The 21,894-nt window shown below is 41.3% G+C and overlaps 2 protein-coding genes across 3 annotated transcripts in view; both read left to right on the forward strand.

The window, feature by feature from the left end:
* LOC130425913 (zinc finger protein 91-like) overlaps positions 1–21,894 on the forward strand; it is a 235,520-nt gene that overhangs the window by 87,375 nt on the left and 126,251 nt on the right. Inside the window, exon 4 of the mRNA XM_056752351.1 lies at positions 2,016–2,028. Coding sequence (XP_056608329.1) covers positions 2,016–2,028 — 13 coding nt within the window. The remainder of the gene's footprint in view (positions 1–2,015; positions 2,029–21,894) is intronic.
* Positions 1–21,894, forward strand: part of myh9b (myosin, heavy chain 9b, non-muscle) — a 29,930-nt gene that overhangs the window by 1,910 nt on the left and 6,126 nt on the right. Inside the window, exons 2-26 of one of the 2 annotated variants that reach the window (XM_056752333.1) lie at positions 7,260–7,591; positions 8,823–8,979; positions 10,361–10,388; positions 10,474–10,567; positions 12,408–12,428; positions 14,128–14,220; positions 14,301–14,364; positions 14,449–14,547; positions 14,641–14,784; positions 14,864–14,959; positions 16,242–16,513; positions 16,659–16,832; positions 17,682–17,855; positions 17,931–18,045; positions 19,237–19,424; positions 19,517–19,638; positions 19,717–19,786; positions 19,901–20,061; positions 20,228–20,336; positions 20,412–20,543; positions 20,627–20,833; positions 20,908–21,045; positions 21,133–21,256; positions 21,340–21,511; positions 21,615–21,827. In XM_056752333.1, the coding sequence (XP_056608311.1) occupies positions 7,265–7,591; positions 8,823–8,979; positions 10,361–10,388; positions 10,474–10,567; positions 12,408–12,428; positions 14,128–14,220; positions 14,301–14,364; positions 14,449–14,547; positions 14,641–14,784; positions 14,864–14,959; positions 16,242–16,513; positions 16,659–16,832; positions 17,682–17,855; positions 17,931–18,045; positions 19,237–19,424; positions 19,517–19,638; positions 19,717–19,786; positions 19,901–20,061; positions 20,228–20,336; positions 20,412–20,543; positions 20,627–20,833; positions 20,908–21,045; positions 21,133–21,256; positions 21,340–21,511; positions 21,615–21,827 (3,494 nt within the window). In that variant the 5' untranslated portion in view covers positions 7,260–7,264. The remainder of the gene's footprint in view (positions 1–7,259; positions 7,592–8,822; positions 8,980–10,360; positions 10,389–10,473; positions 10,568–12,407; positions 12,429–14,127; positions 14,221–14,300; positions 14,365–14,448; positions 14,548–14,640; positions 14,785–14,863; positions 14,960–16,241; positions 16,514–16,658; positions 16,833–17,681; positions 17,856–17,930; positions 18,046–19,236; positions 19,425–19,516; positions 19,639–19,716; positions 19,787–19,900; positions 20,062–20,227; positions 20,337–20,411; positions 20,544–20,626; positions 20,834–20,907; positions 21,046–21,132; positions 21,257–21,339; positions 21,512–21,614; positions 21,828–21,894) is intronic. The other variant, XM_056752334.1, reaches the window with a different exon arrangement.

A 21,894-nucleotide genomic window follows, 5' to 3' on the forward strand; every position in this document is an offset into this window, starting at 1 on the left:
CATGTGACAGGATTTAAAATAATATTTTGAAGTGAGCAGGATAACTGCTGCCATCAAACTAGAACATTTACCACTGTTTTACCAAAGTAAATGGAGGTTGAAGCACTGTGCTTAATGATGTGCATTATGACATGTCACCTGTATTAAGAAATGACACAAATGTAGTTATTTATATTATAAACTGTTAACTGTTTGAAGTTGATGAGCATATTGATGCTTTAAAGTGTATGAACATTCCCATTGGTCAACCCCATGTGGGTCAGAAGATTCTCATTTGGATTTTGGATGTCACATTGTTTAGGAAACATGAAAGGAGAATCCAATGCGAGTGTGATTTTCGAAACACATGACGAGTCTGGAGGTGTAATATAATCTGGATTTGAGTAAATCTGATGAGTTCATTTTGAGATCTTCACTAATATTGACTTTCGATCGCAAACAAATCTGAGCTCGGTTTGACACGTTGTGATATTAAAGAGATCTCATCTGTGTCTCAGACGTTGCATTGGAAACTGTTTTGATGATGATAGTTTAGTAGTTGTCGTGCGGTGTCTGTTGCCAGCAGTGGAAACCCCAAAATCTATTTTTGCTCTTCAAGAAAGATGATTACAGTCGTGTGTGTGAAGGTTACGTAATCGGTTCGCGCCGTTCTTTCCGCACGCATGTTTCCTCCGGAGGATTGATGTGCCGTTAGTTTTCTGAGAGAAAATGGTCGAGCGTCAGTGAGATCATGCAAGAGGAAAATGGCTCCGGGCTGCTCGACGTTAATCCACAAACACAATAGAAGTGAATTCAGCTCTTATGTGCAGGTGTGGACTTGCAGGCGCTTGAGCTTCAGGTTCTGTTCATGCTCTGCTGTTATTGGCTGCTTCTATTCAAAGCCCGTGGCATTGTGGGTAAAGCATTCAAACGGCGGCAGGGATTGATGCTTCGTACCTAGTGTTTGTGACGGTGTGTTTGTGATGATATGATGATCCGTCTGGTCCTGTAATCTAACATCTCTCTTCCTCTAAACTGTCATTTGTGTAGAGGAACTGACCTCAGTTTGTGTATTTGATCTGTGAAGCCTTCTAAATGGGATTTTGTTCGAAGAAATGGTAACAGATGAGAACAAAAGTAATAAAAAACGAGTGTTTTAGAAATGTGTGAATGTGTTGATTATTATAATTTATTAAGATTCTTACATATGCGTATGTACACCCAACTGAATCGTTGAATTAGTTTTGAATCGATTTAGTTTTACAGAAAAAAGGGAATGAAATATTTATAAAGTCTGATATGGATCACCAGGTTCAGTGTCCTTTCCTTCTCCTTTTTTGGTTTTCATTCCTCCCTGTTTTGAGGAACATTTCCCACACTGCACCTGTGAAGAATACACAATCGCAGGAAGACAGGAACAGGAAGTGAGTGACCCAGACGTGTCGACAGACGCTGAGTAACACGGCCCTGGAATCCAAAGCAAAGCATTCATGCGTCTATCTTCTGATTTAGTGCATGACTGCGTTGTGATGCATCACAGACTCATAACTGGATTATTGCGTGATGTCACTTCCTGCCGTACTGGGCATGCTCACCAGTTTCCTGGATCTGATGAAGTGCTTTGTGTGGAGATTTGAGCATGCTCGGCTGAATGGTTCTTGAATTCATTGAGTTAATATTGTACAGGTCAAACTGCAAAGATGTCAAACTGCTAAGGCTAATTCATATTTAGACTACTAGTTCAGCCAAAAATAATGTATAATTTAGGTTTAAGATTCAGAGTGATGTCACGGGCTGGTGGGAAGCTCGTTGGGTGAGATGCATCAGGGTCAATCGGATCTGAACTTTGAGCTTTGATTTGTCTGGGTGTAGTCTCATGAAACACACACACACACACACACAGAGCGAGAGAGATAAGATTTACAGGAAAATAACTGTCAGAGGAATATAAAGTGGGTGGTGTATTTAGATAAAGACGCATATAAATGTTGATTTCTGGAGAATAGACCTTGAGTGTCTGCTGATAGTGCTGTAAGGGCACATGAGGATGTACTGATGAAAAAAGCAATTTTTCATGTCCTCACTGATATCTCACAGATCTAATGATTCTCATTTTGAAGGAAAAGTCTGTGTAATGTATATAAATATTTATTTATATATATATATACATATAATATAACATAACATAACATAACACAGTTCATTTATAGCACACGCACACGTTGCACACACAAAGGAAGGGGAGGGTGTGTCATGTTTTATGTGTGGTATGTAAATATGAATTGAATTTGAAGAATAAACGTCACCGAGTGACATGGCAGAGATCTAGGTAGGGTTGCACCACCCATTTGTATGTTTCTTCTCTAAGGAACACTTTCTAGTTTTCCGAACTTAAAATAATGTCTCAAAAATAATTTCAGTGGTAGAACAACTCTTAACTGGACGAATTCAACTCCCGCTGCTACATGAGCAGCTTCATAGCGTCTATAGCCACACATCATCAGATGAGTAAATAAATTAGGGATGCACGATAAATTATCGGTCATATCGGTATTGACCTATAAATGGTCATTTTTAATGTTTTCGTTAATTTAGGCCAATTTATTATAGCCGATGAATCATTCCCTCAAGTTGAACCACTTCAGCTGCACGCTGCTCAGTTACAATCCAGTACAGTCCTGTATTTCTGTCGTGATCATTCACTTACTGCTATTAGCAAAACATTGTTGATGTACTGTAGTGTGTAGATAATTATGAATGTGTATATTATAGGAACAAAAGCATATTATTTGAATCAGACTGCTGTCTTTCTGACCTGAGACCTGTTAGACTTGTGGCTACTGAAAACGCCTTTCTGGGTTGCTCTGGAAGAACGTCTGTAACACTATTCAAGATATGGAAGGAGTCGGGAACCGGCAAACATTTAAACAAAGTTTTAATATAGAAAATAACAGCCGGCGGCCCTCACAGGCGACCGCCAGCGAACAAAAGAAACAACAACAAAAACACGGAAGTAAAACATGTTTGGGCACGGTCCTCTCTCTTCGACGGTCCGGTCCCTCGTTCCTTTTATATGCTCCCAATCTCCTACGTGATTCGAGCCCTGTGTGCGCACAGCTGGCGCTCATTCACAATTACTCACCGGACTCGAACCACGGTCTCGCCCCGCCTACTCCACTACAACGTCTTTCATTTGTTTATTAAACAAACATTATTCCAGAAAAGTTTAAACGTTAGAAAATCTTTAAATAGTGTAAAGTAGGCTTGGTACATGATTTTCAAGGGAGAAAAATTATTTTCATTCTCAGAAAATAAGATATATCTGCCAATATATCGGTTATCGGTTTCCAATGTCCAATAATTATCGGTTCTCAGTATCGACCAAAATTTACATAGGGATGCATCTCTAAAATAAATGAATGTGTATTGCGTTGCCCACAGAGAAGCTTATGCAGCGACATTATTTACGACACTGGTAACAGACAATTGTGCTTATAAACCACACGGCGGAACCTGTGAGCTAAAACAATAAAAAATTGCTTTAAATGAGAATGTAAAGTCCACACTAGAGGCTTTGTAACTTCTAGCTACTTTGTAGCTAACTCTGTAGTTATTCGGTTGCACCATTTGCTCTTAAGGCAGAACGTAGCTCGTAGTTCGTAAGCTCTATGTTAAGTAATGCGCAGTTGCATAATATGATGTTTACCACCTTCAATAGTCAAATAGCAGCCTTTAAGTTCGTGAGAAAAAGTTGTGTTGAAATGTTGTGAATTTTAAAACTTTTTTGATGCAACTTACGGTAAACTACATTTTTATTAAATATAAATTAATATTAGTAATAGTAATCGTGAATAACATGGGTATTTTATGAAATATTTAGTTTATACGTAACGTTATGCTTCAACAAGTTAAATGGTGCAACACTACTAAAAATATTTAGTATTGCGTAAGTTGTTACTTGGTGCCCATTTAAGTAAACATTATTTTACAAAATAGACACAAATGAAGATGTTTATTTGAAAATGTCAAAATAATTTGAGTAAAGTTTATACGTTATAACAGCGTGTCTACAACGGACGTGACTAGCACGACACAACAACCTGCTGGAAAATGTAAAATGATAATGTTTCGGATGCGTTCTATTGTCTTTTGTCGGTGTGTACATGGTAGTAAAATCATTATGACTGTGGAATGTATAAAAACAAGTGTTTGTTTACATTCCACAGCGGATAATAATCAGTCAGAGTTCAGCAGCTCTAACATCAGATTACAAGATCGGTACAGAAGAGCTTGATCTTCATCAGAGAGATGAATGTTTTAAAATTAGCTTCACAGACGCGTCTGGAGATTTTAAGTATGTCAGATTTAACTGTGTCACACTAAAATGACCGCGATTCAATCTCGTCTCACTCCATAGTGTGAAGTTGTCTTGAGAAATGAGTTGATAGAGTATTGCAGTTTTACACTCGTTTCGAATCTGTGGTGTTTTGTTTGTTGATGTGTGAATGTGTGTTAACGATCAGCTGATGATGTCTATCATCAACATGACCTCAGATCATGTGAGAGAGAGACACTCGCCTATCAGTTGATCCAGAGGGATTGTGGGTAATGACCGTCCATCTTCACTTCTGAGTTTTTAATCTGATATTTCACAAGACGCTGTGCTTTGGTGTGGTGAGATGTGTTTGTACTTTTCCCATATAGAACACTTTGGCAGATGCAAACGACACTTCCTGTTTCCTTTCTTTTTTTTTGCATCTCATAAACACAGTGAGGTCTTAGTCAAAATGTTAATTCGACATTGTGATTAGGTTCTTTTGTGTTAACATTTGTGTAGTGTTTAAAAACTGAACCAGGAAGTGCTTCTGGAGCTGTTTTAGTTTTGCAGAAGGGTCTATAGTGAACTTTGTAGTGCACAGTGAAGGAGCCGTCAGTTTCAAACACGTAAATATAGCAGTGTATGTTCGTTTTATGAACTTCCTGCTCTTGTGAAAGAAATTGACGGGATAGTTGTTTAGTATTATGGGATGTAAACAGATGTTTATAACAGGATGATGATATAAACATGGGTCAAAATCTGAATTTGGAATGTTGACTGTACACTATATAAACATTACGTGCATCAAACATGTTTGACACAAACTCTAAACAGTGTGTACAGAGTCTCGGTGTTTCAACTAGATTCACATTAAACTGAACACAAGTGAATATCTAACGATTGAATGAAGCAGTGACGCTGAAGATTAACCTTGGATGTTGTGTTAGTTGTGTTGATGTTGTGGTTATTCTGGTTGTGTCTCCTCCCTTTGCTGGATGTCTTTAAGAAGCAGTGATGCGTGGGAATTGCCATCGGCCATCTCGCTGCTGTGTGTCTGTCGGGGCTTGTTGTGTTGTTGTTGAGCGAGTTTGTTAGCGTCCCTCAGGCGACAGAGGCCGACACAGCATTATAAATGTCTTTAATTTCTCAACAACGCTCACCTTGGATGACTTCTTCAGATAAATTAGGCACCGATATTTATCGATTAGTAATTGACCAATTTAAATCTGTTTTTGAAATTTTGTTCATATATCGTACATGATTCAGCTCTCATTTAACAGTCATTGCAAACTCTCTGTGCCTCACTGCACTCGAGGTTTGAGTGTGAACTATTGGGCGGAAAATATTTATTTGATAGCATTATTTAAAAAACATTTCAATAGTTATAGTAATAGACTGTTTCATTGGACGTGCATGCCGGGTCTGTAGTTAACTTCCCGGTCTACGTTTGGCCAGTGCCTGATAATATAACTGTGTATATTTAATTTAATTTATGTTAATAATAATTTGTATTATAATTTTACTGTATAATAATTGTATTAAATAAAGATTTTTTTAATATTGTTGTATCTTCATTTTATTAAATAAACTATTTGTTGAATGGATTCTGTTGTTCAGTGACATCTAGTGGGTGAGTTTGGTATCACAGTTTAAATTTAAAATATGGAGAGACGCGTTTAACCAAATAACGCTACTTCTCGGTTTCTTTACATAAGTAAGTATACAGGCACTCGATTGTTTGAAGTCAATAAAGTTAAGTTGTTTTTGTTTCGCCGTCTGAACTCTCATGTGTTACTTGTGGGGTTGCGACACGATGTCTTAACAGTCTCAGTGTTTATTTGGCAGTGGTTGTGTACTGAACGTGTTGCGGAACACGCAGAACCCATCGTAGATGTTGGTGACGTGTAGCGTGTGTTGTCGACCTCACCTTTATCTGCAGATTGATTTCTTTTGCGATAGAGTTGGATGTTGAGCTATCAGCTTCAGTCCGCGATTCTCCTCTGCCGTTCATTCAGAACATAAACACAAGATAAATAAATCGAAAACTTCGATGTTTACTCGATAACAACATAAAGCAGAAAACACGACTCATTTAACAGAGCCAAATTAAATGATTGTGAGTGAAACAATGAATTATTTATTTATCTTACATTAAACAATGTCCCAATCTTCGTTCGTGTGTTCAAAATAACGTCATGAGAAACGAAAGCTGCTTTACAGCTAATAAAGTGAATATAAACAGAAGAAGCTCTCAGGAGGCTGATGTCATCGTCTCCTCGACTGCCAAAGTTATATTGTGTTTTTGTTTTGTCAAATCAAATTGAGCTGTATTAACTCATTCGCCGCCAGTCTCTTTAAAAAAAAAGTTGCCAGCCTACGCCAGCGTTTTTTAACATTTTCACCCAACTGGCTCACAGTACATTTTCTGTAAAGAATATATGGACAAACAATATGTCAAATGAAAGAACAGAGTCTCAGATTTTAAACAAAAGAAACCACATTCTTCTATCTTCATTTGTTCGTTTTTTATCACTCTGCAGATGTGGGTAGGTTTCTTCAAAAATGCATCACTTTGCTTAAACAGCTGAGATAATTAACGTTTTTTGTCAAAGATTCCGCCCAGATTACACTCAGAACAATCATTAAAAACTGCTATAACATATACGTTCAAGGTTCTGGGATTCTGTACTTTTTCCCAGTGGTGTGTAATAGTGCCACTTACTGTACAACAGTACAAACACTGATTGCCGTAATAACTTGTCTTTGGCGGGGAAGCGTTTTTTTTTAAATGACGAGATATATCGTCAATGGCTGTGAAAGAGTTCAAATGGCAGCATGCATGTTAAACTATATGCCACTTTTCAAGGTATTAAAAGCATTTATTTCGATGCAGATCCAACACTTTATTGTAATTTGTGCGTTTGTGTGAACAATCATCAATCATCTCCTCTCTCTCCTCCAGCAAATATGTCGGCGGCTGACAAGTTCCTGTACGTGGACCGTAATCTGGTCAACAACCCTCTGGCGCAAGCCGACTGGGCCACAAAGAAGCTGGTGTGGGTTCCGTCTGAGCGTCTGGGGTTCGAGGTCGGCTCGATTCGGGAAGAGCACGGCGATGAGGTGGTGGTGGAGCTCTCCGACTCGGGGAAGAAAGTGCGGGTCAACAAAGACGACATCCAGAAGATGAACCCGCCCAAGTTCAGTAAAGTGGAGGACATGGCCGAGCTGACGTGCCTGAACGAAGCGTCTGTGCTGCACAACCTGAAGGAGCGATATTACTCCGGCCTGATCTACGTGAGTCACCGCAAACACAACACAACAGCCTGAACGAGTCTAGACGGATCCTTCCTGCACATTTACAAACACACAAATGAATGAAAACATTAGAAGAGAATATTTGAAATTGCTTTAAATTTTGCGGAACTCTCTCACTGAAATCAAGAGCGCTGTTCTCTAAACAGGAAGTTGCAGGAACAATGCGCTCCTTAGGGACAGGAAGTGAGGGGGGGGTCTCAGATTCCCTTCATCTGATGAGGTGTGGGCTCAGATAGGGAGACTTGATGGATCTGGTTCATGACGGAAGTAAAGCAGATATTCATCCTCGACCGCAGTTTACAAACCTGCCGGAGTCACATGACCACTGGAATCATGTCAAACCCACTCCAGATCTTTAGTGTCTGCTGTATGGAGTCTTTGAATTAATAGGACACAACATGTGAACCGTATAAAAAGATAACATGACAACACTTTAAAGGGACAGTTCACCCAAAAAATTAACTACGCACCCTCAACCTGTATACATTACTTTGTTGAACATAAAGGAAGATATTTGGAAGAATCTGAGTAACCAAACAGTTCACAACCCCCATTTACTGCCATGGATTGAGTCAACGGGGGATGAGATCTGTTTAGTTACTGACATTCTTACAAATATCTCCCTTTGTGTTCAGCAGAACAAAGACATTTATACAGAGATGGAATAACCTGAGGGTGAGTGGATGAATACAGAATTCTTAATTTTTGGGTGAAATATTCCTTTAATCAATAATGATTTGTTAGTGTTTGTTGAAAAAAAAAAGAAGTGCATCTTAGATGACATGAAGGTATTTTGGGTGAACTTTTGCTTTATTCTGAAGCTTTGAGCCCATCAGAACGCTCTATGTTATAAAGATGAGGTCAGAGGTCATGTAGTGGAGAGTCCAGAAGTTCTTTCATCAGCAGCAGGGAGATGTTATCAGTAACCTCAGACGTTTCTCTTCTGCGTGTCTACAACAGATGTTTCGTCTCTATTATAATCACAAATATAACACATTTTAAACCTGAAACACACTCTTATCAAACATTCCTCTCACTATGTTTATTTCACACCTTGATGCTGTGTGAATGTGTGAAGACAACTCGTTACAAAAATCTGATTTAACAAAAGTCAATGTTGCTCAATGTGAACTGAGTGATTTATTTGATATCATCTCTACAGATTTGGATTATTGTTTGGTGTGATGTTGTGTTGTTTCTATTTGTGCAGACATACTCAGGGCTCTTCTGTGTGGTTATTAACCCGTACAAGAATCTGCCCATCTACTCTGAGGAGATCGTGGACATGTACAAAGGCAAAAAACGACACGAGATGCCTCCTCACATCTATGCCATCACAGACACGGCCTACAGGAGCATGATGCAGGGTAACACAACAACACACACACACACACACACACACACACGGCCTACTGAACCATGACGCAGGATTAAAGACACACAAATGCATCATAACACACAAAAACACAGGCAAGAATTCACACACAAGGCCTACTAAAGCATGAGGCAGGGTAACACACACGCATCACAACACACACGCGGCCTACTGAAGCATGACGCAGGGTAACACACACACAAGCATCACAACACACACAAAAATACACACAAACGGACTACTAAAGTATGACGCAGTGTAACACACACACATCATAACACACACATCACAACACACACGCATCAGAACATACAACACACACAAAAAACACACACGGCCTACTGAAGCATGACACAGGGTAACACACACACACATCACAACACTCATCACAACACACACGCGGCCTACTAAAGTTTGACGCAAGGTAACACACACACATCATAACACACATACACAAAAATACACAGACACGGCCTTCTGAGGCATGATGCAGGGTAACACACATCGTAACACACGCATCAGAACAAACAACACACACAAAAAAAAAACACACAGCTTACTGAAGCATGACACAAGGTAACACACAGAAATCACACCACACACACACACATTACAACACACACACGCATCACAACACATCAACACGCACACACACGGCCTACCGAAGCATGACGCAGCGTAACACACAACATTACACACACGCGGCCTATTGACCTCAAGCAGACGTGTGTGTTAAAGTTGGTGTGTCATGAAAAAAGAAATGCTCATAAAACTTTAATGACAGACTCACTCTTTCTGAAACCTAATGGCCAAATAAAAGCCCCGCTGCAGTTCATATCTGTTGTGTTGTGTGTTGTGTGAGTCTGTGTTTAATAATGCAGCTGACTCCTGCAGAGAATCTCGTGTGTGTTTGTCAAGGTCCACACATGTTTTCTTAGGAGTAGTTAATTGGTTTTGAGAAACACAAAGTGTTGTTTGTGAAGTCAAACATTACTGTTGCTGTCACTCACAGAACAAACTCTGTATGAAACACATTTCTGTGCGGAAAGGCGTCTCCTCCTCCAGTCACAGGAAGTCAGATTTTGACTTCCTGTATGAACACTTCCTGCTATATTATGAGAGGATGTTGAGTGTTGTGTGTTTTCTGCTGTTGTTCTAATACTGACCAGAAAAACACCAAACTCCTTTATTTACTGTGATATAAATATCTCTGACTTTATTAATGATGAAATGTTGAGGATACAATAGAGTTCAGATGTTATTCAAATGAAAATGTATCATTCAGATGTTGTTGAGAAAGCTGTCGTGTCGTTTGTTAAGGACATTCTGTGTTTTTGTGTCAATAATAATTGCGTTTCCCTCATATCTGACAGACCGTGAGGACCAGTCCATTCTGTGCACGTAAGTCACATGATCAGACAGCGTTTGATTGGACATTTAGAGATGTGAATGTCATCTCATGCGTTTCTCTCTCCGTGTGTTTTAGGGGTGAATCTGGTGCTGGAAAAACGGAAAACACCAAGAAGGTCATTCAGTATCTGGCACACGTGGCTTCGTCTCACAAAACCAAGAAAGATCAGGTGAGTGTCTCCAGACATCTCCAGCGTCTTAGTTTGGAGAAGTGAGCGATGTTCTTTACAATCATGAGCGGCCTGTGAGGTCAGAGGTCATGTGACATGACGTCTTATCAGAGGAGAGCGTGATGGAGGAATGTGTGTTTGATGTTTGAACCATCTTCTCAAACAGTGAGCAACAGTATAACAGAGCAGAATTATTCCCAAAATGTGTGTATTGGGGGAAATATGTACTGAAACACGATAACTTGATATTTCTTCTGACAGACTGATTATTTTACAGCTCCGTACAGCTCTGTCGGGTTCCTTGGCGATCACTGTTATGACTGAAGGTGTCTCCTGGGTCCTAAAGCACACCCGATTACACTCGACACATGCAGATAGATGATTTCCTGATTTGTGTTGCGTTTAAATTAATGTCTTCTTTCACGTTTTTTAAGCATAAAGGAACACATTCATTCTTCAACTAAGTTGAGTTTTACCGTTTTGGAATCTATTCAGCCGATCTCTGGGTCTGGCAATAGCACTTTTAGCATAGCTTAGCATAGATCATTCAATCCAATTAGACCAGTAGCATCGCATTCAAAATCATTGACGTTGGAAGTTAACTAGCTGGGGACTAATTTCAGAGACTGTGTGATATCACTGCGCCTGCTGCGGCCACGTTACAAACTTCCTTGATTATAACGTCAAAATGGGAGTATAATTCCTAATCATAGTGGCCTTGAAAATCGCAACTTTTTATTTTCCGCCAGTCTAAGCAGAGGATAGAATAACAAAAGAGTCAAGTATTCAATAGAAGCAATATCAAAACTCTTTGGTCACTTTTGAACACAATGCTACTGGTCCAATTGGATTCAATGATCTATGCTAAGCTATGCTAAAAGCTATATCGCGAGACCCGGAGATCGGCTGAACAGACTCAAAAGAGCTAAAACTCAATTTATTAACTCTGGGGGAGTTGGAGAATGAGCCTATTTCCCCAAAAAGTGGAATGTTCCTTTAACACGAGACACTTATGTTCAATGTTATTTATTTGACATTTATAACAATGAAAGGTGCTTTTAACAAGTCACATCAATATAAAACTTGGTACACTTCCAGCACATTTGAACAAAATCATGATAATACTGATTACCATGGTAATTTTGTTCACTATTATCATGACGTGAAAATTTCATACTGTTACATCTGTAATTATAACAATGTACTGGTCATAGCAATAGTCAACACATGGAAACTGTATTTATCGTATTTGCCCAAACATTTTGCAGTCCGGCTGCTGTTTTTTTCACCATTTAAGGCTGGAATACACTACACAACTTTAAAATCTGAACTAGACATCACACACTCGCAGCCCTTTTAAAAGTTTGCAGAGAAAAACAGCGAATCACACACTACGTGATCGAATCTTTTGACTAGCGCAGACTTTCATGCTACTGAAAATCTGAGCAAAAGTCTTGTAGTGTGTTCCAGCCTCAAACATTTAAATGCAATACATGGCTATGATAACAGGGTGAAGGATGTAGTGTAAAGGGACCAGGCCGTGTTTTGGTTTGTAGTTATGGATAAACTTAAGATTTACACAAATCGGATACAATATGACATTAGTCGTGTTTCTAACAACAAGTGTGATAACGCAGTTGAGCGGTTAAGTCGGGTGAATAGTTTTCGTAACAAAATGCTTTCTTATAACTTGACATGATTCAGGTCCTCCTTTATTTAGGAAGCGCGCTGATGTTTGTGTCTGTTCAGATCTCTGTTGTAGTCGGTCATTTCTGTCCCATCACAGCATCTATGACAGTGTGAGTGTGTTTAAGTTTCTGTGTTTTTCTTTCATCAACAGAACAGCTCAATCCTGTCGCATGTGAGTTATACCCTCTCCATCTCTCCATCCGTCTCTCAGTTTTCTCGTCTCGCTGTAGCTGCTGACGTCTGCTGGACTCATTCAGACACATGAGCACTGAGCATCACCGCCTCTCAAACACGTTTCCTTAATATCTTAATACTGTGATCCGTGTGAGAGCAAAGCTGTAGCGTGATGATGCAGACGTCCCATGATAAGCTCAGTGTCATGTGTGTGAATGGCGTAAGCGGTGTGTTTCTGCACTCGCGGGCTCAGGGATCATCATTGTGTGTTTGTGTGTAAATGTGAGGTGAAGTCCACATGAAATGGCCGACGTCATCCAGCTTTTATTGATTCTAATTAATAATGATTAATTTGAAGAGAGCTAACGTTGAGTAAATTAACTCACTTCTCAGCAGTTGTGTTTCATGTTGACTTTAACACGCTTGTCACCCGTGTGTGTATGTGTGTGTGTGTGTGTGTGTGTGTGTGTTTGTGTGTGTTTGTGTGTGTTTGTGTGTATGCGTATGTGTGTGTGTGTGTGTGTGTGTGTGTGTTAAAAGTCCCCCGCAGTGGTTCATCTGAAACATGATGTCGGAGAACACAAGTGGTTCTCTCATGCTGCTGGAATGTTCTTCAGCTCACGGCCCAGATGAGATTTTAATGAGACCTGTGGGGGAAATCTAACACCTCATGATTATTAAAGCAAGATTTATAATGCGTTTTATGGTTTTCTTATACGATGGAGTTGTTAAAAAAACAGTTCAGCCGAAATTCTTTCACCATGTGGCTGAAAATCTCTTTCTTCAGTGGAACACAAAAGAAGATATTTGGAGAAATGTCTCCGGGCTTTTGTGCTCATGCAATGGAGTTCTGTGTTGTTTGATCATCAACGGTCTTCAAAATATCTTCTGGCGTGTTCTGCAGAAGAAAGAAACTCGTACTGGATTGACACGACATGAGGGTGGAGGAAACTTCTTTTTAGGGTGAACTATCACTTTAAACTCCCCGCTGTTGCTCTTTGAAACACAGCTGGCTGCAGACAGTTGAAGGGGAGGAGTTAACAGATGCTCCGCCCAGGATGAAAGTGCATTTTCAGATTTTAACTAAATATTATGAGGGCACACAAATTTTATAAAGTTATATATAGTTTATAAAGTTATAAAGACTTATAAATAATACATTTTCTTTCACTGGCACTTTAAAGTACTGTTCTGTCTTTAATACAAGGGACATTACAAAGGAACATATTTCCAAACTCCTTCGTGTTGTAAAGTTGTGTTAATGCACTTACAATAGCAGACAGCCGTGAGAATGTAAATGCGCAGGATTATTCTTCTGTGTTTGAGATGTGAAGTGTATGAATTGTCTTTTGGAGGTGGGACTACTTTACCAGGCGGATGAACGCTATAAAGATTAACATCTGTGACTTTTCCGCCCATAACCTGAAGTATTTCTTTACAGTGAATGAAAGGCTGAGCCGCAGGTGTTTTCAACACCTCTATCATGATTTTAATGCTTTTTAAGGTGACGGGTCTCTTACATTGGTGGAAGTTTTCTTCTGGTGTGATGGGTGGAGTCATGCTTTGCTTCCTATTGGTTTTGTTGTATAAGCGCCGTGTTTGTCTGTACGTGCAAACCAGCGAGCTTTGCTTTTCAAAAGTCCTCTGAATACCCGAATGACTAAACCTGTGCGGTGAATTCTCTGTTCGACCACCAGGGGGAGCTGGAGAAACAGCTTCTGCAGGCCAATCCCATCCTGGAAGCCTTCGGAAACGCCAAGACCGTGAAGAACGACAACTCGTCTCGATTCGTAAGACACGATTAGTCACGTCCAGTTTTCATTAGAAGTCTGTACGCGTGTGTATGATCTTGACCCTTCTGGTGTTCCAGGGCAAGTTCATCAGAATCAACTTCGACGTGAACGGATACATCGTCGGAGCCAATATCGAGACTTGTATCCATGTTTTCAGTCTCATCGTGAGTAGTGATGAAGGGTTATGAGGGATTTGTTGTGTGTCCTTGACCTTTAACCCCCTAGACCTGCTGGAAAAGTCCCGTGCGATCCGTCAGGCCAAAGAAGAGAGAGCCTTCCACGTGTTCTACTACATGCTGACGGGTGCAGGAGATAAACTGCGCTGTGAGTCTCTCTCTCTCTCTCTCTCTCTCTCTCTCTCCAATCGGACGGTGAGTTTATAAGTGACGCGTTTCATTCTTTTCCTTTGTCCTTCAGCCGAGCTGTGTCTGGAGAGCTATAACAACTACCGTTTCCTGTCCAACGGGAACGTGACCATCCCGGGACAGCAGGACAGAGACCTGTACATGGAGACGATGGAGTCCATGAGGATCATGGGATTCTCTGAGGAAGAGATGACTGGTGAATATCCGGCCGTGTGTCGTGTTGTTCTGGTTCTGGTTGTGTGTTTGTGTGTGTAATGTGTGTTTGTCATCCGCAGGTCTCTTGAGGGTTGTGTCTTCTCTTCTTCAGCTGGGAAACATGAGTTTTAAGAAAGAGCGTCACTCGGACCAGGCGTCTATGCCTGATGATACAGGTAAACACATCTCAAACTCTGAATTCACCCATTTTGTAGTGTTGTCCGAATTCTGAGTGAGCAACTCTTTCCCTACATACGTTCACTACTATTTACCCACAAACAGGGATGTGATTTTCCATATCAATGCATTTTTTTAACTTCGCTGGGATCAATCGTTTAAATCGCATAAATTCGATTTATTTTAATTGGTGACGGGATTGGTGGCTGGGGGTTCAGACATGTGAGAGTGGTCTTCATACAGCCGGCCAACGCTCTCTACGTCACGCACATGCTTGTTATAAATGCCGATTCCTTCATAATTTTGCGAGTTATCTTTACGTGTCCAAAAGACGGCAAACACATTTGGTACTCAAAAAAGCGTGTGGTGTCATTTTTGATTAAGTGGGGAACTGAAGAACGTTTTGTAACGTATCCAGAGTCTGGACGTTGAGACGTCTATATGATATGCTTAACATTAAAACATTATCTGTATACATTCTGCGATATATTGGCTTGAAACTATACGAATGGCCGATCTAGTCACGGTCTATATATAATCCTGTTGAAGTCTCTACTGACTACAGATATTTAAATGACCTAAAACCACAACCTGCAGGTTTGCAAATACCTTTATTACATGCAGACAAACGGTGAATGAATGATGTAGATGCGCCATCTTGTGGCTGTGTGTGGAAGTCTCTTGAGGTCAGACAGTATTCTTTACATTTTGTGTTCACTTATTGTTTAATGAATTATTGCTGATTACTGTTAAATTAAAAGCTGACCTCATATAAACTGCTCAAGGGCCATTTATAACCCCATCTTATTTGACATAAGAATACGATTTTTGCACAGAGAATCAACCTATTTTATTAAATATTCTTTAGTTGACCATCAAACATTTGAAGTGATATTTCCAAAAGTTATACTATGTTTATACTTTGATCTTGACAGTTAGTTTGTACTTTTGGAGACTAAATAGATTAAATAAATGTTATAGACAGTGGTGCTTTATGTAAAAAATATAAAATCCTTTTATGAAACATAATAAATGTACTTTATTAAAAACTAATACAAAAACGTGACAAATCCATAATATAAGTACTGTTTGAGAGACGTTATGACAATGCAGAGACACCGTACAAATGAGCGCCAAATACGGACTGTGTATGTGTTGAGCTCTAGTCTCAGATGTTTCTCCTGGAGACATTTTGTGAGATTTCTGACTTTTCTCAGGAGAAATATCCGAGACACAGATTCGTCTGTGACGTTTTTGTGACGTTGTTATTCTGTTCTCCAGCTGCGCAGAAGGTCTGTCATCTGATGGGGATGAGCGTGACAGATTTCACTCGCGCCATCCTCTCGCCGCGTATCAAAGTGGGTCGTGACTACGTTCAGAAGGCTCAGACGCAGGAGCAGGCGGAGTTTGCCGTGGAGGCGTTGGCCAAAGCCTCATACGAGAGGATGTTCCGCTGGCTGGTGATGCGCATTAACAAAGCTTTGGATAAAACCAAACGTCAGGGCGCATCATTCATCGGCATCCTGGACATCGCCGGCTTTGAGATCTTTGAGGTACTTTCAGGTTGAACTTGTCCGTATGTTTCTAGTTATCCAAACAAAAGCAAATCAAGTTTTGTGACGTTTTTTCAGTGGAATACAAAAGTCTGTCATGTCAGTAACTGTGGTTCTGAGGCTGGTTCTCTGTTTTTCTTGACAGTTGAACTCATTCGAGCAGTTGTGCATTAACTACACCAACGAGAAGCTCCAGCAGCTCTTCAATCACACCATGTTCATCCTGGAGCAGGAGGAGTATCAGCGTGAGGGCATCGAGTGGAGCTTCATCGACTTCGGTCTCGACCTGCAGCCCTGCATCGACCTCATCGAGAAACCTGTTAGTGTCTCCGCCAATCACAAACCTCCCAGAGCGATCACATGACTCGCATTAGGGTAGAACTCGTTTAGCTTAAGTTGAATAATTCACTTTTTTGCTCGACGAGCAATGATATTCTTTTTTTCCCATTTTTCAGTTTTATAGTAGTTCTATGTTCAAGTTTGTCATAGTTTTATCCATGAATTAATCATAAATTTGAGCAAGTTTTTACAAGTTTAGTTTTTCTGTAATGTTTATATATATATATATATATGTATATAATTTATAAAAACTCAAATTGTTAAAAAAGAAATCATTCTCTTTTTTATCAATTTGAGTTTTTTATACATTTTTATATGAAAATATAAATTAGTTTTTAGTTTTTAGTGACGCAATATAAGCTAATTTTATTATTATTAATATATTGCTAAGGCAACATTTCATGAATTTTAAAACAGCATTTAGGCCGATACATTATTTAATTTAATTTTGATTTATTTGATCAAACTTGTCAGTTTAATTTGAGTTACTTCTTAAATTTCAATTAAAAGGAGTTTTATTTTCAGTTACATTTTTGCTTTGAATGAGATTTTAATTTAAATGTGTTATGCATTTGTCATTTAATTTATTTCTTTAATTTTTATACTTCTATGTTAGTATAATTTATATTTATTTCAGTTGTACTTTTAAGTTCTAGAATTTATTATTAATTGATCAATTTAGTGCCCCATTTCAATTTAGTGCTGAGGCAGTTTTTCTAATAATATTTAGCTCAATATTTTATGCATGAATAATTTCATCAAACACATTTGAATGTTTTTATTTGTAGTAAACTATAATAAGCTTAAGTTGTTTCCTCTGTCTCCTCAGGCGAGTCCTCCGGGTATCTTGGCTCTTCTGGATGAAGAATGTTGGTTCCCTAAAGCCACAGACAAGAGTTTCGTGGAGAAGGTGGTGCAGGAACAGGGAACTCATCCTAAATTCCTCAAACCCAAGAAACTGAAGGACGATGCGGATTTCTGCGTACTTCATTACGCTGGAAAGGTGTTTGTGTGTTCCTGACATGAGCGACGAGTGTTTGTGTTGTTGTGTTGTGACGGTGTGTGTGTGTGTGTTCAGGTGGATTATAAAGCAGACGAGTGGCTGATGAAGAACATGGATCCTCTGAATGATAATGTGGCCACACTGCTCAACCAATCCACAGACAAGTTTATTTCAGAGCTGTGGAAGGACGGTGAGTTTGATCTGATGTGACAGTCCTTTGTGGGTTTGATATATGTGGATGTGGTTTAATTTGATGATTTTCTCTTCTTTATGACGTGGGTGTAAAACAGAATGATTCCTGATAAACTCCAGTGATTCTGAGTGTGATACATGATCTGATGATGAGACTGACTGGATATATGTGTGTGTGTGGTTCCTCTGTCTTATCCCTCATCTCTTATGTCCCACTGCTCCTATGTACACACCTCTTCTGTACTGTTTGTGTGTGTTTGTCAGAGATGCAGAGCTCTCAGAGAGCTTATTTCTATCAGCGCTTTCCTTTCCTTCATTTACAATCAGGTGACAGATTTCATCTTCTTACTTTCTCTCCATCCACACCATCATCACCTGTGTGTGTGTGTGTGTGTGTGATCGTGTCTGATCGTGTGTTTGTATCCAATCGTGTGAGTGTGTCTGTGTGTGTGTGTGTAGGTGTGTGTCTGTAGAGGTGTGTGTATGTGGTTGTAGATAGGTGTGTGTCTGTGTGTTTGTAGTTGTGTGTTTCTGATAGTTTGGATGTGTGTCTGATCGTGTGTGTGTGTGTGTGTGTGTAAGCGTGTCTGATTGTGTGTGTGTGTGTATTGTCATCTGATTGTGTGTGGGGTGTGTGTCTGATGGTGTGTGTGTTTGTATAAGCATGTCTGATCGTGTGTGTGTGTGTGTATTTGTATCTGATTGTGTGTGTGATTTCTGATTCTCTCTCTCTCTCTCTCTGTATGTGTAATAGTGTGTTTTGGCGCCCCCGCTGTTGGTCTGTGGTACTGCAGAAATGGGTATAACCTGCATGGGTTTGCTTCAGTTCATAACTAGTGTTACACACAACTATACAACGCGTCAAACATACACAAACACACGGTCCAAGAATAAACGGAAGACTCAGATTATTTGTGTTATGAATGTAATGCCGTGTAAGGATTGTTTTCTGCTCTCTTCTCATGAACCATGTCCGGCGGCATTAATTTTGGACCACACACACCTGCACTGCATTGAGTTTGATTGTTCCGTGTGTGTGTGACCCCCCCACTCTTCACCAGCATTGTGTGTCCCCCCTCACGTGCTGCAGTGATGTGTCACCAGTGTTGATGTTTGTTTGGTTTGGACCGCACGACTGACAGAAAGCGTCTTCCGCACACGTGACCTCTCTGTGTTCTCTCTCCATCAGTGGATCGTATCGTGGGTCTGGATAAGGTGGCCGGGATGTCCGAGCTGCCGGGAGCGTTTAAGACGCGTAAGGGAATGTTCCGGACGGTCGGGCAGCTCTACAAGGAGCAGTTGTCCAAACTCATGGCCACTCTCAGAAACACAAACCCAAACTTTGTCCGCTGTATCATTCCAAACCACGAGAAAAAGGTACAACAACCTCCACATGACCGACTGCTGTGTGTTGAGATGATAGACGCAACACTCTGAGGAAATAAACTACGTGTGTGTTTGTGTGTCAGGCGGGTAAACTGGAACCATATCTGGTCCTGGATCAGTTGAGGTGCAACGGTGTTCTGGAGGGCATCAGGATCTGCAGACAGGGATTCCCCAATCGCATCGTCTTCCAGGAGTTCAGACAGAGGTCAGCTCACACACACACAGGCATTGTATTAATTGTAAGTTGTTGTGTGTTTACAGTGATGTGTTTGTTTTTGCTCAGATATGAGATCCTCACACCCAGCTCCATTCCTAAAGGATTCATGGATGGGAAACAGGCCTGTGTGCTGATGGTACGACTTTGAGTCATCACACCACACGATCCAGTCGTTATTTGTGTGCCGTTGAAGTGTTTAACTCGCTTCCGTCAAAAATCACACCGCCGTTGTTGTGTCTCCGTGTGTTAGATCAGAGCTCTGGAGCTGGATCCCAACCTGTTCCGGATCGGACAGAGTAAAGTGTTTTTCCGTGCCGGAGTTCTGGCGCACCTGGAGGAGGAGCGCGACATGAAGATCACCGACGTCATCATCAACTTCCAGGCCTGGTGCCGCGGTTACGTCGCCCGCAAGTAAGCGTCGCAACATCATCCTACAGCAAATGAGATGACGTCAGCGACATGTCTCGTCTGCTTTTATAAGAGAAAGATTGCAAATATAGATGAGCTGTAATCTAACGCACGTGAAGACACGAAACTGAACCTGAGATCTGGTGTGTGTTTGTGTGTTTGTGTGCAGAGCGTTCGCTAAGAGACAACAGCAGCTGACGGCCATGCGGGTCATTCAGAGGAACTGCGCCGCCTACCTGAAACTCAGAAACTGGCAGTGGTGGAGACTCTTTACCAAAGTACACGCGCGCCAACAAACACGTTGAGATGTGCTGTTGTGTGTTTGTGTACTGATGTTGTGTGTGTGTGTTCAGGTGAAGCCTCTGCTCCAGGTCAGCAGACAGGAAGAGGAGATGCTGGCCAAAGACGACGAACTCAACAAAGTCAAAGAGAAACAAGTGATGGCTGAACAACAACTGCAGGAGTTGGAAGTCAAACAACATCAGGTGCGCAACGCACGCTCCACTCATACGCTTATCACACGCACACGTAAGCACCTGTCGTCATCTGTCACTGTGTGTTGTTACAGCTGAGCATAGAGAAGCAAGCCCTTCAGGAGCAGCTGCAGGCCGAGATGGACCTGTGCGCCGAGGCCGACGAGATGAGGAACCGACTCGTGGCCAAGAAACAAGAGCTGGAGGAGATCCTTCATGACCTGGAGGCACGTGTGGAGGAGGAGGAGGAGCGCGCCAATCACCTGCAGGCCGAGAAGAAGAAGATGCAGCAGAACATCACTGTAAGAAGCGCTCTGAGACGCCTCGTTGCATGCCATTGGTAGAATGAGAAATGAGATGTGTTTTGCTCCGACAGGATCTGGAGCAGCAGCTGGACGAGGAGGAAGCCGCCCGGCAGAAACTGCAGCTGGAGAAGGTGACGATGGAGTCCAAGATGAAGAAGACCGAGGAGGAGCTGATGCTGTTCGAGGATCAGAACAACAAGCTGATTAAGGTCAGTGTGCGTCGAGAGAAGTGTTGTGCGTGTGTGAAAGACGAGCGCAGAGGTTTGTGACCCCCTGTCTGTGTGCTGCGCTTACAGGAGAAGAAACTGTATGAAGAACGGATCTCCGAGTTCACATCCAACCTTGCCGAGGAGGAGGAGAAGTCCAAGAGTCTGCAGAAGCTGAAGAACAAACACGAGGCCATGATCACGGATCTGGAGGGTGAGCAAGTTTGTTTGTTCTTCTGACTGTTGACGCCAGATCCGGCGGGTGTTCCATGGCACAAACCTCTCTTTTGATTTCAGATCGTCTGCGGAGAGAGGAGAAACAGAGGCAGGAGCTGGAGAAGAACCGCAGGAAACTGGAGGGCGACTCCACCGAGCAACACGACCAGATCGCTGAACTGCAGGCGCAGATCGCTGAACTCCGCGCTCAACTCGCCAAAAAAGAGGAGGAGCTTCAGGAGGCACTAGCCAGGTGTGTCATTCATTCGTCACATCACATCCTCGACACTCACCACTGGATCTACAACAGTGTTGCGTTGTCACACACCAGACTCAGGAAGTGTTTGTGTCCTCAGGATTGAAGAGGAAGCGGCTCAGAAGAATCTGGCTCAGAAGAAGATCCGCGAGCTGGAGGCTCAGCTCAGTGAACTTCAGGAGGATCTGGAGCTGGAGAGACTGGCTCGAGTCAAAGCCGAGAAACACCGGCGAGATCTGGGCGAGGAGCTGGAGGCGCTCAAGACTGAGCTGGAGGACACGCTGGACTCAACCGCCGCTCAACAAGAGCTCAGGTACACACACACACATTCAGCTCGTTCTTCTGATGTGTGGCGTGATGATGATCACGTGACTGTGATG

The sequence above is a fragment of the Triplophysa dalaica genome, chromosome 7, assembly GCF_015846415.1.
Source record: "Triplophysa dalaica isolate WHDGS20190420 chromosome 7, ASM1584641v1, whole genome shotgun sequence".
Classification (NCBI taxonomy): domain Eukaryota; kingdom Metazoa; phylum Chordata; class Actinopteri; order Cypriniformes; family Nemacheilidae; genus Triplophysa; species Triplophysa dalaica.